A 13628-nucleotide genomic window follows, 5' to 3' on the forward strand; every position below is an offset into this window, starting at 1 on the left:
ACAAGGACTAATGGCTCCGAAATTAAAACACAGACCTGCCCCATCTTCAGATCTCCGAGAGGGTGTGGGTCACTCTGGACCGGAAGGGCAGTTTCCCGGTCCAGGGCCAGGAGCAGGCCGGCCCCGGAGCCAGCTCCCGGACTTTCAGGAGGGGGAGCCGGTTCTGCCCGGGCACGGTGCCAGGGCCATTTCTGGGAACACTTTCCTTCCGGGTCCTCCCTTAGCGCTTCCTTTAATTATTAACACACCCGCAAACCTACAAGTCAGAGAAATGAAGCAGTAATTCGTCACCATCTCCGACCCAAAAAGAATGATCACAGCACGGAGGGCGGCAAACTGGCAGAATTCTGGGTCACGCTCAGCTCCAATTGCGTTCCACAGTTCAGCTGGCGGGGACGGGCTCCAGGCTCCTGGAGGGCAGGCTACTGCCACCTTGAACTTGCAGCCAGATTGCAGAAATAACTGCTGCCGCCTGCGGAGGCCCTAAGGCAGGGTGGGGTCCCTATGGATGTTTCTGGAATTCCCCCCGATTCTTATGCTGTGTGAGGAACTTAGTAACTTGCCCAAGGTCATCAGTGGCCTGTATAGTTTTCCTTCTTTCCATTGATGTCCTGTGTGGTGGTGCCGCCCGACCACATTGAGGCTCAGGAGGCCGTGGTCAGCCTTGACCTTGGCAAGTTACAGAGCCCACGTCTCAGTCCCCACAGACCTAAAGGCTCCTGATAAGAGCAGCACCTGCTGCACAGGCAACATACTTCCAGTATTGTGTGTGTGTGTGAGCATGTGAGTGTGTGAGCATGTGAGCGTGCATGTGTGTGAGCGTGTGTAAGCGAGCATGCATGTGTGAGCATGTGAGTGTGTGAGCATGTGAGCGTGCATGTGTGTGAGCGTGTGTGTGAGCATGCATGTGTGAGCAAGTGAGCATGTGTGAGTGTGCATGTGTGAGCATGCATGTGTGTGTGTGAGCGTGTGTGTGTGTGAGCGTGTGTGTGTGTGTGTGAGTGCCCGAGTGTCTGAGAAGACCCCGCTGGAACCATCGGGAGGCACGCGGTGATGACAGGCTGCCCGCCTCCCTCCTGACCCTCCCCCACCCCCAGCTGCTGCTTCCAGCACCGCCGGTGCCACGAGGAGGCGGCTGAGATGGACTGTATCCAGGACTCCACCAGGGTGAGCACAGATGTCAACTGCGCCAGCAAGAAGATCACGTGTGGTGAGCATCCCAGGTGCCCGGGGGCTGGCGGGGAGGGGACCATGGAGAGGCCCGTCTGGACCAGGCCACGGGCTCATGGCCTCTCCCTTGCACAGCAGAGGTGCAGTGCGTGCTTTCTGAGTTGACACAAGTTACTCAGCAGGTTATTGGATTTGCAATTTTCATGTGTTGCAACTCAGGGACCTTGGGAGGGGCAGGCTGCTGCCCGAGCCTCAGGGGGGCGATGACTGCCTCCTCTGAACGGCAAAGGGGGGGCAGGGGGAGACTCTGCCTCGGAGAGTTATGGGAATGAACGCTCCCAGAGCAGTTAGCTGGTGCCTGGTGGACGGGAAGGACGCAGTGGTGGGCGTGGAGGGAGGGACTCCTGGGTGGAGAGGCCGTGGTGGGTGCTGTAAGCACCAGCTGCCCACCCTGCTCGCTGGGGCACCCGGGCACTTTATTTCAGTCTCTGGGCGGCAGCAGCAGCACAGGGAAAGGCACACAGGGGGTGGGGGGGGGCGCAGAGGAGCAGGCGCGTTGGCAGTGCATCCTTGGGGGCCGCCCTTTTCCGATGCCTTCCGGGTGCCAAACGCTTTCGCTCACAGGCAGCCCCCATTTTTCTAAAGAACCCTGGCACAAGGGGGGCCCGCCACCCCCAGCTTCTTCAAAACCGGGAAAAAGGAAGCCCCGGAGACGGGAGAGGGGAGCGCGGAGAAAGGGACTAACTTGTGCAAAGTCCCATCAGTGCAAAGTGGCAGAGCCAGGGTTTGAGTCCAGTGGGGCCGGCTCCACAGTCCTGGTGACGGCGTGGACGAGCTGGAGTAGGAGCTTCCAGGACGTGAGAGAGGCACAGTGAACACTGAATGCACTCACTCACTCACTCATTCATTCACTCATCATTCACTCACTCACTCATTCATTCATTCACTCACTCATTCATTAATTCATTCACTCACTCATCATTCACTCACTCACTCATTCAATCACCATTCACTCATTCACTCATTCAACAGATAGGAGGTAAGCACCTACCCGAGTCTAAGACAAGTGTCTAGGCATTGGGGACACCCTGACATTCTGGAATTTTATCATGGTTGTCAGACTCAGCAAATACCAAAGACAAATGATACCGTCTATTAGACAGTGATGGGAGATGTCGGGGGTACGGAGTCAGGGAAAGGCACGGGAGGCGGGGTGGGGCCCCTGTTGAAGTAGGAAGGTCAAGAGAAGGTGACAGTTGAGCAGAGACGGGCGCGGCGCATCCGGGAGAGGAACCGTGTGGACGGGCGAACGGCCCCTGGACCCTGAGGCTCGGGGGGCCTGGTGCCTGAGGAACAGAGGCCAGTGAGTCAGGACCCGGGTGAGGGCAGAGAGGAGGTCTGAGAGGGAGCGGGATCCATGGCTTTGACTTTGAGGTGGGAGGTTCGGAACACAAGCATAGACGTGGTGTGATGGCGTGACCTGAGCTTTCAGAGAATTGTCCCGGCTCCTGGGAGAACAGACGCACAGCCGGGCAGAGGCAGGAGGGGAGTCAGCAGGCCACCCACGTAACCCAGGGGAGAGGCGAGGGGTGGCCCGGGAGAGCGAGGCGGAGATGGGGAGACGTGGCCGACTCTAAAGCGTTTCGTTGAAAGCAGAGCCCGTAGAGGGCCCGACGGGTGGGGGGTGAGTGAAGGAGGGAGCATGGCCCAGACGGGACCCTCACCGAGGAGGGGGGACACTTGCAGGGGGCGCGGGGTTTGGGCGGGCAGGTCGGGAGCTCAGCCTCGGCGTCTGCGTTGCCTCCTGGGATTCCAAGTGGCTTTGCCCTTGGTCTGTGCAGAGTCCAGGGACCCTTGCGAGCACCTGCTGTGCACCTGCGACAAGGCTGCCATCGAGTGCCTGGCCCAGGCCACCATCAACTCCTCCCTGAACCTGCTGGACCCCGCCTTCTGCCTGGCGCCATCTGCGGGTAGGAAGCACCTGACCCCTGGTCCGTGCTTGGCAGGCGGTGGGGGCAGGGGCTGGCGTGGGTGCCCGTCTTCAGGTGCCAAGTCCAGCACCTCCTCACATTCCACACAGACAGCCCGCAGGCAGGAGCTAACGGCCCTCCTGCCCAGAGGTCAGGCCTCCACGGGAGGCAGCTGCTCCTCGGACTTGAGGGGTCAGATATGTTCACCAAGGTTCCCACGCTCTCCCAGCCCCAACACCAGGGGTGCCTGGGGGTGGGAAGTTCAAGGTGCACCTCCAGAGCGTCCCCCATTTCCTGAGCTGGGGTCTCTCTCAGAAATAGTCCTGCAGGGCTTGTTTAAGAGGGAGCTGGTGTGGTGTGGGTGGTGGATTTCTGGTGCACACGTGTGATATGGTGTGTGCATGTGTGTGGGGTGTGAGTTGCATCTCCAGGTCTCCCGAGCCCAGCGGTCTTTGTCCTCTGCACCTGCCTCCCCTTAGAACAGAGGTTTTCTCGAATCAGGACACCACACTCCACAGCCAGTCCTTCGGCTCTGCAGCCCTTTCACTGTCACAGCCTGTGCTCGTGTCACCGTCTCCAGAACCCAGAGCCTCTGGAGTCCCTCTGAGCCGGGGCCTGGTTGGCACCTGCGTTCTGGGAGGTGGAGGAGGTGGGGGACCCTCAGGCAGAGGAGCAGCCCTTGCCCGGCAGCACCCGGCACAGCCCCTCCCTGGGCCCCGCAGTCCCCACCCAGCCCGTTCTGGGCCGAGCCCCTTGGGAGGTGGTGTGGACACTGCGTCCGTCACTCATGGCTGCTGGGGCTCTTTTTCAGTGGAACCTGTGGAGCCCACAGACGCCAGCCTGGTGGCCCTCTCAGGAGAAGGTGAGTCAGGGACAGGCGTGCGGCCCCAACGCCCACATTCCCATTGTAGTATTGGACTAGCTGCAATGACCTCCCCTCAGATGCAGGTGGGACAGCTGGTGAGGAAGTGTGGTCCCCATCATGCGATGAGGCGATGATGTGTTGGAGTCGGGCAGCTGTGGGGTCGAATCCTGCCTCCCCCGCTCTCAGCTGTGTGACTTTGGGAGCATGGTGCAACCCCTGCACCCTTGCACAAAGCAGGGCTCGGCAAACTTTTGGTGAAGAGCCAGACAGTAAATGTTTCAATACAGGATCTCTGCTACAGCGACTCAGCTCTGCCACTGTAGCAGGAAAGCAGCCGTAGACGATCCATCACTGCATGGCTGTGGCTGTGTGCCAATAAAACTTTATTTACAAAAATAGGTCAAGGGCCAGCCCCTAGTTTGCCAACCCCTGGAAAGGGATCACTATACCTGACTTCAGGGTGGCAGAGGATTACATGACGGAGAGCGTGGGAAGATTCTGGGCTGGCATCTTTTTCCAGAAATTCCAGTGGAACTTTAAAAATCAGCACCTACCATCAAGGCACATGCAGGACACTAGACAGCTTGCTGGGAATGTATAACCCCCTCAATGCTCACACAACGTTAGGAAGTAACTGCTGTAACCTTCATGTTGAGACGGTACATTGAGCTGGAGAAGGAAGCTGTCCAGGACACACAGCTGAGTGGTAGGGCTGGGATTCGGGGCCTCCGGTGGGTCTTCCCTTACTCCAGGAAGCAACTCCCTCTTAGGCTGCCTTCCCACAAAGACTTGGTCCATCAGGGCCAATGCTGGCTCTTTCTCTCATTTGCCGGTTTCTCTGAACACAGGACTGACTCCAATCTGGCCCCTCACCCACTGCATGGGAACAGTATTGAGCACCAATGAGTGAACAACTTGCTCCCTGATCAGATGGCCGTGGGCCTTCTCTCCTTATCGCTCAGCTCCCAAACCCGTTTTGTTTGCAGGTGATGCTGGCCTGGCCAAGGTGCTGGGCTGGACTGGTAACTGATCACTGACAGTCGGTTGATTTCTCTTCACAGTGTCTGCTGATACCAGAGCTGACCAGTTGACCACGCCCCCCAGGACGAGTCAGTTGACCCCTCGCTCCAGGACAAGTAAGTAGAGGGGCCTTCAGAGGACAGCATAGAATCCCGGAGAAATGCCACCTAAATAAATATTCGTGTTCAGAGCCCAGAGGAAATTACTATAACCCTTTGCAGACAATACAGGAAACAGGCTCTGGGGGTTAAAGTTCCAAGTCATCCAGCAAGTGACTTGTTCTGGTCTCTAACCCCCGACGTGAGGCTAAGACTTGTTTTCTTCCCATTACCTGACAGTGACTCGCGGAGAACAGCCCCTTACCTAAAATACTAAGCCAAGAAATACTAAGATGGAGAAAGCTGTCCCAACCCTTTACTTGGCTTGTGATTAATAACCATGGATACTTTATTACTAAGAAAAATCACTGATAATGACTATCTACTCGTTACTGAGAATGGTTAAAGGGCGGAGACATGGTTGAGGACCTCGATGTGGTAGCATGTGTCTACGCCCCTGCATACAACATTCTCTGAGTTATTCTCCCTGGTTCTGGGAGGCCCATTTTCACCCCCATTTTACAGGTAAAGGAAAAGCTCCAAGGGGTAGAGTCGTCTGCCCGGGGTACATGTGGATCCCTTTACCTCTGAATCCGTGCACTTTGCCTTTGAAGGGAACCACCTGCCCCAGCGCAGACGCCTCAGACTCTTGGCTGGAGCATCTGCGTCCCATCAGTGCACGTCTAAGCCTGATGGTCACATCACACCATCATAATCCTGATCTCGGACAGAGGTCCAGGCAGTTCCTTTCCAGAGCATTCTGGAAGGAGTGATTATCTCTGGTCTTTGTGGTTCAGCCAGCAGTGAAACTGCAGCCTAGCGAAGTGGCTCCCAGGGTCAATGCTAGCAGGTGACCTGGGTTTGCATTCTGCCACTTTCTAGCCCTATGACCTTGGGCAAGTGACCTCACTCTTCTGCAGGTCACCTTTCTCATCACGGAAGGAGGGAGGGCATTGCACTAACTCACGGGGTTGTTATGAAGTTAATCTGAGCAAAGCGCTTAGTGCTGTACCTGGTGTATAGTAAGCCTAGCCCGTTCAGCTGCTGGAACAAAACGCCAGAGACTGGTGAATTATAAACAACAGAGATGTATTTCTCATAGTTCTGGAAGCTGCAAGTCTGAGGTGGAGGCACCAGCAGATCCGGTGTCTGGTGAGGGCTTCTTCTGACACAGACACCAGCCGTCTTCCTGCTGTGCCCTCCCAGGGGGAAGGGAGCAGGAGCTCGCTGGGTCCCTTTACAGGGCTCTCATCCTATTCGAGAGGACCCCATCCTCATGACCTGCTGACACCACATTGGGACCTGGGGGAACTCGATCACTCGGTCTGCAGCGTAGTGCGAGCTTAACTACTGTTAAAGCAACAAACTCATTTCGCAGAGAAACAGGCTCAGCAGCCTTCCTGGGGCCACACAGCAAGCAAAGGGACTCAATTCTTCTGCCACATTTTTCTCTGTAAAAAAAAAGATTTCAACAGACTCACCTGCAGTTGAGTTTCCCAGCAAGCCTCTGTGTGAGGGGAGGGGGTGGTGAAGCTGGGTCTCTTTTTGGCTCAGCTGTTGTCCCAGGAGGTGGCCAGGGGCAGAGCAAAGACCACATGGCCCCCGGGGCTTGGGGGTGGGAGCTGCCTCAGAGCAGGTGGGGCAGCCTGGGGTTGACACTTACCTGTGTCTTTCTTTTGGGAGCAGAACCACTCCAAGACCAGGAAGGCACCGAAGCTGTGAGGACCACAACCCCTCCAGGTAAGCACGCAAAGCTGCTCCCGCCTTTGGCTAGTTGCTGCCCCTCTACACTCATTAGATCAGGTGTGTCCCAAAGAGCCCGGGAGAAAAGACCCCAAACTCAACGTGGAAGCGGTCAGGGAGCCAGTTTACTGGTAGAGCCCTGAGGAGTAGACAAATGAAACTAAGAGGCTGATCCATTCATAGAAAGAAATGGAAACTTACCTGCTAAGGAGATGCCTTGCAAAAAACAGAGAAAGCTCTATCTCGTTTTCCATTTATATCAGCTGCAACCTCACATTATAAAGGGAGCACTTTCAATATCTGAAGGTACTTTCTTCCAGTCTCCCCAAGTGTATCCATGACGATGCCCAGGCCTCACCCAGTGCCTGGCACTGAGCTGGGCAGCAGACGGTGGGGCCCAGCCACTGGTGCTCCTTGGTCTAGACCAGACTGGGCTGGAGGCGTGGCCTGTGGGATGGAGACCCGGCTGCCTCCAGCTGAGAGGGCAGGTGGGGCTGCCTGACCCTGAGAGACAGGGGACCCAGACGGTGCCAGGGAGCCCATGTGAGGGGGAGCCCGTGTGAGGGAGCAGGGTCTTGCTGGCCGCGGTGCAGATTCACACTTAATTCTGAGTATGGCCAGAAGCTGTTGCCGTGTTCTAAGGGTCGGAACAGTGTTGCTTGCCTACATGATTGTGGCCCATGCGTTGGGCTAATTTCCCCACCATTCTTGTCCCTTCACTTGTTGACACTGTGATGGGACTTCACTTGGCTGGCGCATGAGTGTGGACACGACACAAAGGTAGGCCTGAGGGGGATGGTTCTCAGCCACCAGATGTCATCCAGAGGGTCTAGCCAGGCCCGTCAGTTTCACAGTTATCATAGGAAACTGGGGACTCACGCAGCATTCCGGGATCCCCGAGACGCAGCTCTGACGTCTGCAAGCTCAGTCTGGTGGTTCATTCCCAAATATCTGTTTGCCTTTGGCCTTGACCTGGTGCCCATCTGCAAATCCCTTCTCGGACCCTCTTGGATGTGGACTGTGAAGTTGTGCGTTTTCAGGATCCGCAGAGATTGCTGCCACAGCTGGAGGTGTGACCGTGGTTCCCGCCGGCATGAAATCTCTGGGGCTGGCCGTGCCATCCGTCGAAAGCGGTCCTGAGGGGACGACTGGGCCAGGTGAGCAGCAGGCAGACAGGAGCTGCCCTCCCGGCCTGAGAGCCTCTGGCCAGGCGGTTAACAAGGCCACTGTGTCACACTGACCTTGGCATGTGGCTGTGACGGGAGGTGCCGCACGTCCCCTGGCAGATGAGCCTGGGAGAGGGGCACTGGCCGGCAGGCACCAGGGCTGGGGGCAGGGCCCGGAAATGGCAGGCCTTGGGCCAGCGCTCACCAGCGCCATCCATGCCGGTTTCCTGGAAAGAACGAAATACTTGGGTCTCGGTAGTCCTCCGCCTGGGCTCTCCTCCCTCAGGTGCAGCCGCAGGCCCTGCACCCGCACGAGCCGCAGGCAGCGGGACCCAGAGGAGGCGCTGGCACTGCCTTCCAGTGCGCCATGCAGGGCTGTGCAAGCAGCTGCATGGGGGGGAAAAGGGGGTGGGCTTTCTTAGTCCTTCCCACCCAGACTATGAAGGTGGGGTTTTGCCCAGTACAGGAGGAGGGGGAGCAGGATGGGTGGAGAGAGAAAAGCAGAAATAGACAGAAAACCAAGGTCTGAAAGACAAGCCCCATAGGTGTGCTGACCTGCGAAGCCAGGCAGCCTCAGGGGACAGCCAGGAGCCCCGCTCAGTAGTAAATTCGGCCCTAAGAGCATCTTCGGCCCTGATGAGCCCCTGTGCTGAGGGGCAGGGGGGGTAGCGAGGAACCTGGGCGAGCAGAGCCCGGTGAGGAAGACTGCTCCCTGAAAGACGACCATCCAGACAGGGCCTGGGCACAGGACAGCCTCCAGGAGTGGGGAGGGGGCGGAGGACGCAGGCTCCTGGCACGACTGGCCACGTGGAGCCCTCCTGGGAACGCCGCGCTGGCACTCCTGGCTGCCCGAGTCCTCTCTCCCCAGCCTGTGCCAGGTCCACCTTCCTGCGCCTGGGAGCCGGGGAGGACACACAGGTGATGCCGCAGCTGGGGCAGATGCTCTTCTGCCTGACAGCCCGGTGCCCCGAGGAGTTTGAATCTTACGGCTGCTACTGTGGGCAAGAAGGGCGAGGCGAACCCAGGGACGCCCTGGACAGGTAGGTGCGCGAGGGTGGCAGGCGATGGCGCCGATGCTGCCTGCAGGGAGAGGTGAGAGCCCTCCTCCACCTGGGCCGTCACTCGAGGTCCACAAAGAGCTGGCTGCCTGCCTTACCTCACTCGGGTGGCTCCTGACATCACGGGCCATTTTCCGGGTGAGCAGCTGAGGCTCGGCCTCATCTGAGGTCATTCACCCACGAAGGGGCAGAGCCTGACAGACCAGCCCCTGGAGAGGGTCACTCTAAAGACAGAGTGATGAGCGACAGAGGGTGGGTCTCACTGATGTGCGTGACGAGGGCCACGCTGAAATCAGCTCCTCACCAAGGTTTACATTCTGGGCAATTGGAGTGACTTTCACTTTAGATGCCTGTGCAGTGCGCAACCTGAGCCGGCACGCGTGGAGCGCGTGGCGTGTAGGAGCCAGCCGTGCACACGGGAGGAGGCACTGGCTCTCACTGTGGAGGGGTGCGGGAGAAGCAGGCCCTGAGGGGCTCCCGGGGCAGCTGGGAGCTGGGCAGTAAAGGCTTCTCCTTGGTCGTAGGTGCTGCTGGTCCCACCACTGCTGCCTGCAGCAGGTGGGGAGGCTGGGCTGCCGGCGCGGGAGGCTTCCTCGGCCGCCGGTGGTGTGCGCGGACGGTGCCCCCAAGTGTGAGTGCGTGGGCCTCCCGGTGGGTTATCCTCTCACCGCTCAGCATCATGACCACACTCAGGCGTAGACGCTCTTTTTCATCCACCGCGTGACCTAACACGTCTTCCCTCTGAGGCGCGTATTAGACCCCTAGTCCACTGAGGAGAGTCCAGTTCAGAGGCGACGTCCGTGCCCAGGGCACAGGGCTGGCCAGGCGCACACCGGGCCCGTTACACAAGCCGGGCGCATTGCGTGCTCACCGTGTGCCGTCCGCTCCAAGCTCCTGCTGGGTGAGCGAGTTCATCCTCACAACCGGCCAGGTCAGAGCACCAGGAGGCGCCCCAGGTCACACAGGCAGTCAGTGCTGAGCTGGATCGGGACCTAAGACCCCACTGCCTCAGACGTCCAGCCGAGGCTTCACCAGGCCCGTGGGCCCCTTTTCCCCGGGTAACATCTCCCGAGGGGCCCCGTCAGGATGGCGGCCCTGGCTGAAGGGCCAGGTAGGCTGCAGCTCCACTCCTCTCTCCTGGAGGCTCCTCTGTGGCTGCTCAGGGCCTCAGGCAGGATGGCTGGAAGCTGCCACCGCCCCCTCTGCACATCACTCTTACAGCACAGCGAGGGTTAGCACTGGCCTGTCGACTCTCTGGCTCCATTTCCTCATCTGCATTTTCCTGGGGAAGCCTCTGGGGGCCATTAGTCCCCTCCCCCTTCCGCATGCACCTCCTTGTAGGATCATGCGTGCCTCTCACTTGCCGGGAGCGCCATCCCTTCAATTTTCTACTGACCCAACAAACCTTCATTGGTAACTAGGAAACAGCATGCAGGATCCCTGCCTCAAGTCCCTCAGAGCCTAGAGCAGTGATGGCGAACCTTTTGAGCTCGGCGTGTCAGCATTTTGAAAAACCTTAACTCTGGTGCCGTGCCACATATAGAAATTTTTTGATCTTTGCAACCATAGTAAAACAAAGACTTACATTTTGATATTTATTTTATATACTTAAATGCCATTTAACAAAGAAAAATCAACCAAAAAAATGAGTTCGCGTGTCACCTCTGACACACGTGTCATAGGTTCGCCATCACTGGTCTAGAGGGAAGAGAGACAAGTCAGTGACTCCCCTAATCTCAGGCCATACCTGCTAACGAGGTGGAGCCTGGAGAGTCTGGCAGTGAGGACGGGAGAAGTCAGGAGAGCAGTGAGGTGAGATCTCAGGTTTCCGAAGGCCATGCTGGTGTGGATGTTCCAAGGAAAGGGAAAGGAAAACCGAGGCATTTTGGGGACTCCTGGCAGCACAGGGTCAGCATATGGTTCTGTCTGGCCAGCAGAGTGAGTGGGGATGGGAAGACTGCTGAGGGGGAAGGTGAGGCTGGGAGATAGACAGGTACCAGATCAGGAACGCAGACTGAAACACTGACATTCTGTCCTATAGCGGACCGGGGGCCGAGAGGGTTGAGAGCCCATGGCTGACAGATCAGAGTACTACTGTCGTGATATGCAACCGCACGGTGAGGTCTCACGTGCCCAGCTGAAGGCTCGCAGAATCCAGGGACACTGCATGTGCAGCTCAAACTCTCACAGAGCTTTAGGGATCCGGTCCCAACCCTGTGAGCTCTGAGCTCAGTGTCCCATACCTGGTGCAGGTGGCAGGCGCTGGGAGGGCACCCCAGAGCCTGCCCTGTCGTCCTGACACTGGGATGGGGCGGAAGGGCCGAGGGCTCCAGGAAGCAGGCTTGTGTGCGTCCACTCTGCTCCTCTTCTCCACCTGCTGCTGAAATGACGTGTGCCTGGGCTGCTGGGAAGGCCAGTGCCTGAGACTTGGAGGGTTGGTGTAACGAGAGTATTTCCAGTGGCGGCATCAGTGCGCGCTGGAGGCCCAGAGGTTCAAGAGGGGGGCGGAGGCCACCTGGGGGCTCCATCTCCGTGGTCCCATGGCCCAGGGCGCTACTCTGTTCTCGCCCTCAAAGGTGTGGGCCAGAGCCTGTGCGAGAAGCTGCTCTGTGCCTGTGAGCAGACGGCGGCTGAGTGCATGGCATCGGCCTTCTTTAACCAGAGCCTCAAGTCGTCGGGCAGACAAGAGTGCCAGGGCCCCCAGCGCCCCTGCGAGGACGGCGGGCAAGGAGGGCTTTCGGCGTCCTCCGTGGGCTCCAGCTCCGAGGAGAACAGCGCGGAGGCCCTGCCCCCCACCGCACACCTGAGAACCAGGAGATTTCTGGGGAGGTCACTTGGTCCCGTGGGGGCCAGGCCACAACCTGGCCCCAGATAGAGCCCCGGAGAAAATGCCAAGCACACCTGCTCCCAGGCGCCTTGGGGCCTGAGCCGCCTCTCGGTCCTCCTCTGAGCAGAGGCTGGGGACAGGACGGTGGTGCTCCCAGCTCCCCTGGGAATGCCATCTGCAGGAGGCAGCGCAGGTGCAGCTCCACTTCCTGCAGCACACGGCGGAGGTGCAATAAATATCCAATCAGTGCTTTTTCTCCCCTTGGTTTTGTGTGTTTTTTAGAAATGTAGGTACTGGTGCATGAATAGATTGCAAAGGTGAGACAATGGGTGGTGGTGCGGGGGAGGGTCTATTCCCTAATCACTGGAAGCTAATTTTCTTCTATTAAAAAAGAATAGAAGGGAGTGTATGTAGTCAGCCAGTCTCATGAGGTCACCTAGGAGTCATCAATAACTCACCGAAGATGTACGCCAAGGGCTGAGATGACAGCACTTTTGGTCCGTGCCCTAAAAACACACCTGCCATCCGAGTTACTAGGAGAGGGGGCATGTGTCTCCCCCGCCCCCACGATGAAGAATCACCACTCACCCCGTCTTGGTCCTGGACTTGTTTTCACAAATGAGGGTTTATCCCAGTGGCTAGAAGGCCGGGAATGAAGCACTACTCTTGACACACGCAGATTCTGTAAAAAACGGAACTATACCCACCCACCTACTAGCTGAGATTTATTCTCTACCAGACTAAAGGCATCCCATCTTTAACCCTTTGCGGTCCAATTTTATTTTTGGAATTCAAACAGTCTGGTCCAAATTAACTGACAGGATTGAATGTTGAACCGGTTTGCAGTGTCGACCTCAACCTCGACATTGGACCTGCTACTAGCGCCTGGTCTGTTGAATCAGCCTCGATGTTGGACCGAAAAGGGTTAAAAATCCCTTCATCGACCCATTAAGGTATTTGAAATAACCGCGTGCTTCCACGTTTAGTTCTGTCCTTAAGGATCAGACGAGGTGGTGCCACACTGGACGTCTTTTGCCAGCTCCACGCCGTCTGATCCCACCTCTTGCTCCAGACCAGTGATGGCGAACCTATGACACGCGTGTCAGAGGTGACACGCGAACTCATTTTTTTGGTTGATTTTTCTTTGTTAAATGGCATTTAAATATACAAAATAAATATCAAAAATATGTCTTTGTATTATTATGGTTGCAAATATCAAAAAATTTCTATATGTGACACGGCACCAGAGTTAAGTTAGGGTTTTTCAAAATGCTGACACGCCGAGCTCAAAAGGTTTGCCATCACTGCTCCAGACACTGCTGTGACACCCAGTTCCCGAGGCTCTGACCAGCCACACTGGGCGGTGGGGTCTGACAAGGCCCACCACACCTCCTACCTGCTGGCCCAGGACTTCTCTGATGAGGTGTGAGGCCCCTTGGAAACTGCTCCGCATCAGGCACACGCAATCCAGAAACGTGGGGGAGTTCACTCCAACAGGGCCTTGACCATGAGTAGAAGCCAAAGGCTACACGCTGCCCTGCCTGCCATCGCCTGGTGGACCGGCCTGAGCTCTCCTCCCGAGACGCCTTAGACTGTCGCGGAGGCTGGATCTGGCCGTCATCGGCGAATCCTCTTCACCAGCCCTTTCTCCATTTCAGAGGTTCCCTGGGATCACGCCCAGAGAAACCCCTGCCCCTGAGCCTGCCTTCGG

The 13628-nt window shown here is 57.5% G+C and overlaps 1 protein-coding gene across 1 annotated transcript in view; it reads left to right on the forward strand.

The window, feature by feature from the left end:
* OC90 (otoconin 90) overlaps positions 1–12768 on the forward strand; it is a 19559-nt gene extending 6791 nt beyond the window's left edge. The window contains exons 5-14 of the mRNA XM_023748337.1: positions 1098–1210; positions 3012–3136; positions 3251–3290; positions 3952–4002; positions 5067–5114; positions 6810–6863; positions 7907–8023; positions 8901–9072; positions 9615–9721; positions 11667–12768. Coding sequence (XP_023604105.1) covers positions 1098–1210; positions 3012–3136; positions 3251–3290; positions 3952–4002; positions 5067–5114; positions 6810–6863; positions 7907–8023; positions 8901–9072; positions 9615–9721; positions 11667–11965 — 1126 coding nt within the window. The 3' untranslated portion in view covers positions 11966–12768. The remainder of the gene's footprint in view (positions 1–1097; positions 1211–3011; positions 3137–3250; positions 3291–3951; positions 4003–5066; positions 5115–6809; positions 6864–7906; positions 8024–8900; positions 9073–9614; positions 9722–11666) is intronic.
* Positions 12769–13628: the final 860 nt, after the last annotated feature.

Source organism: Myotis lucifugus, unplaced genomic scaffold (assembly GCF_000147115.1).
Source record: "Myotis lucifugus unplaced genomic scaffold, Myoluc2.0 scaffold_1283, whole genome shotgun sequence".
Taxonomy (NCBI): domain Eukaryota; kingdom Metazoa; phylum Chordata; class Mammalia; order Chiroptera; family Vespertilionidae; genus Myotis; species Myotis lucifugus.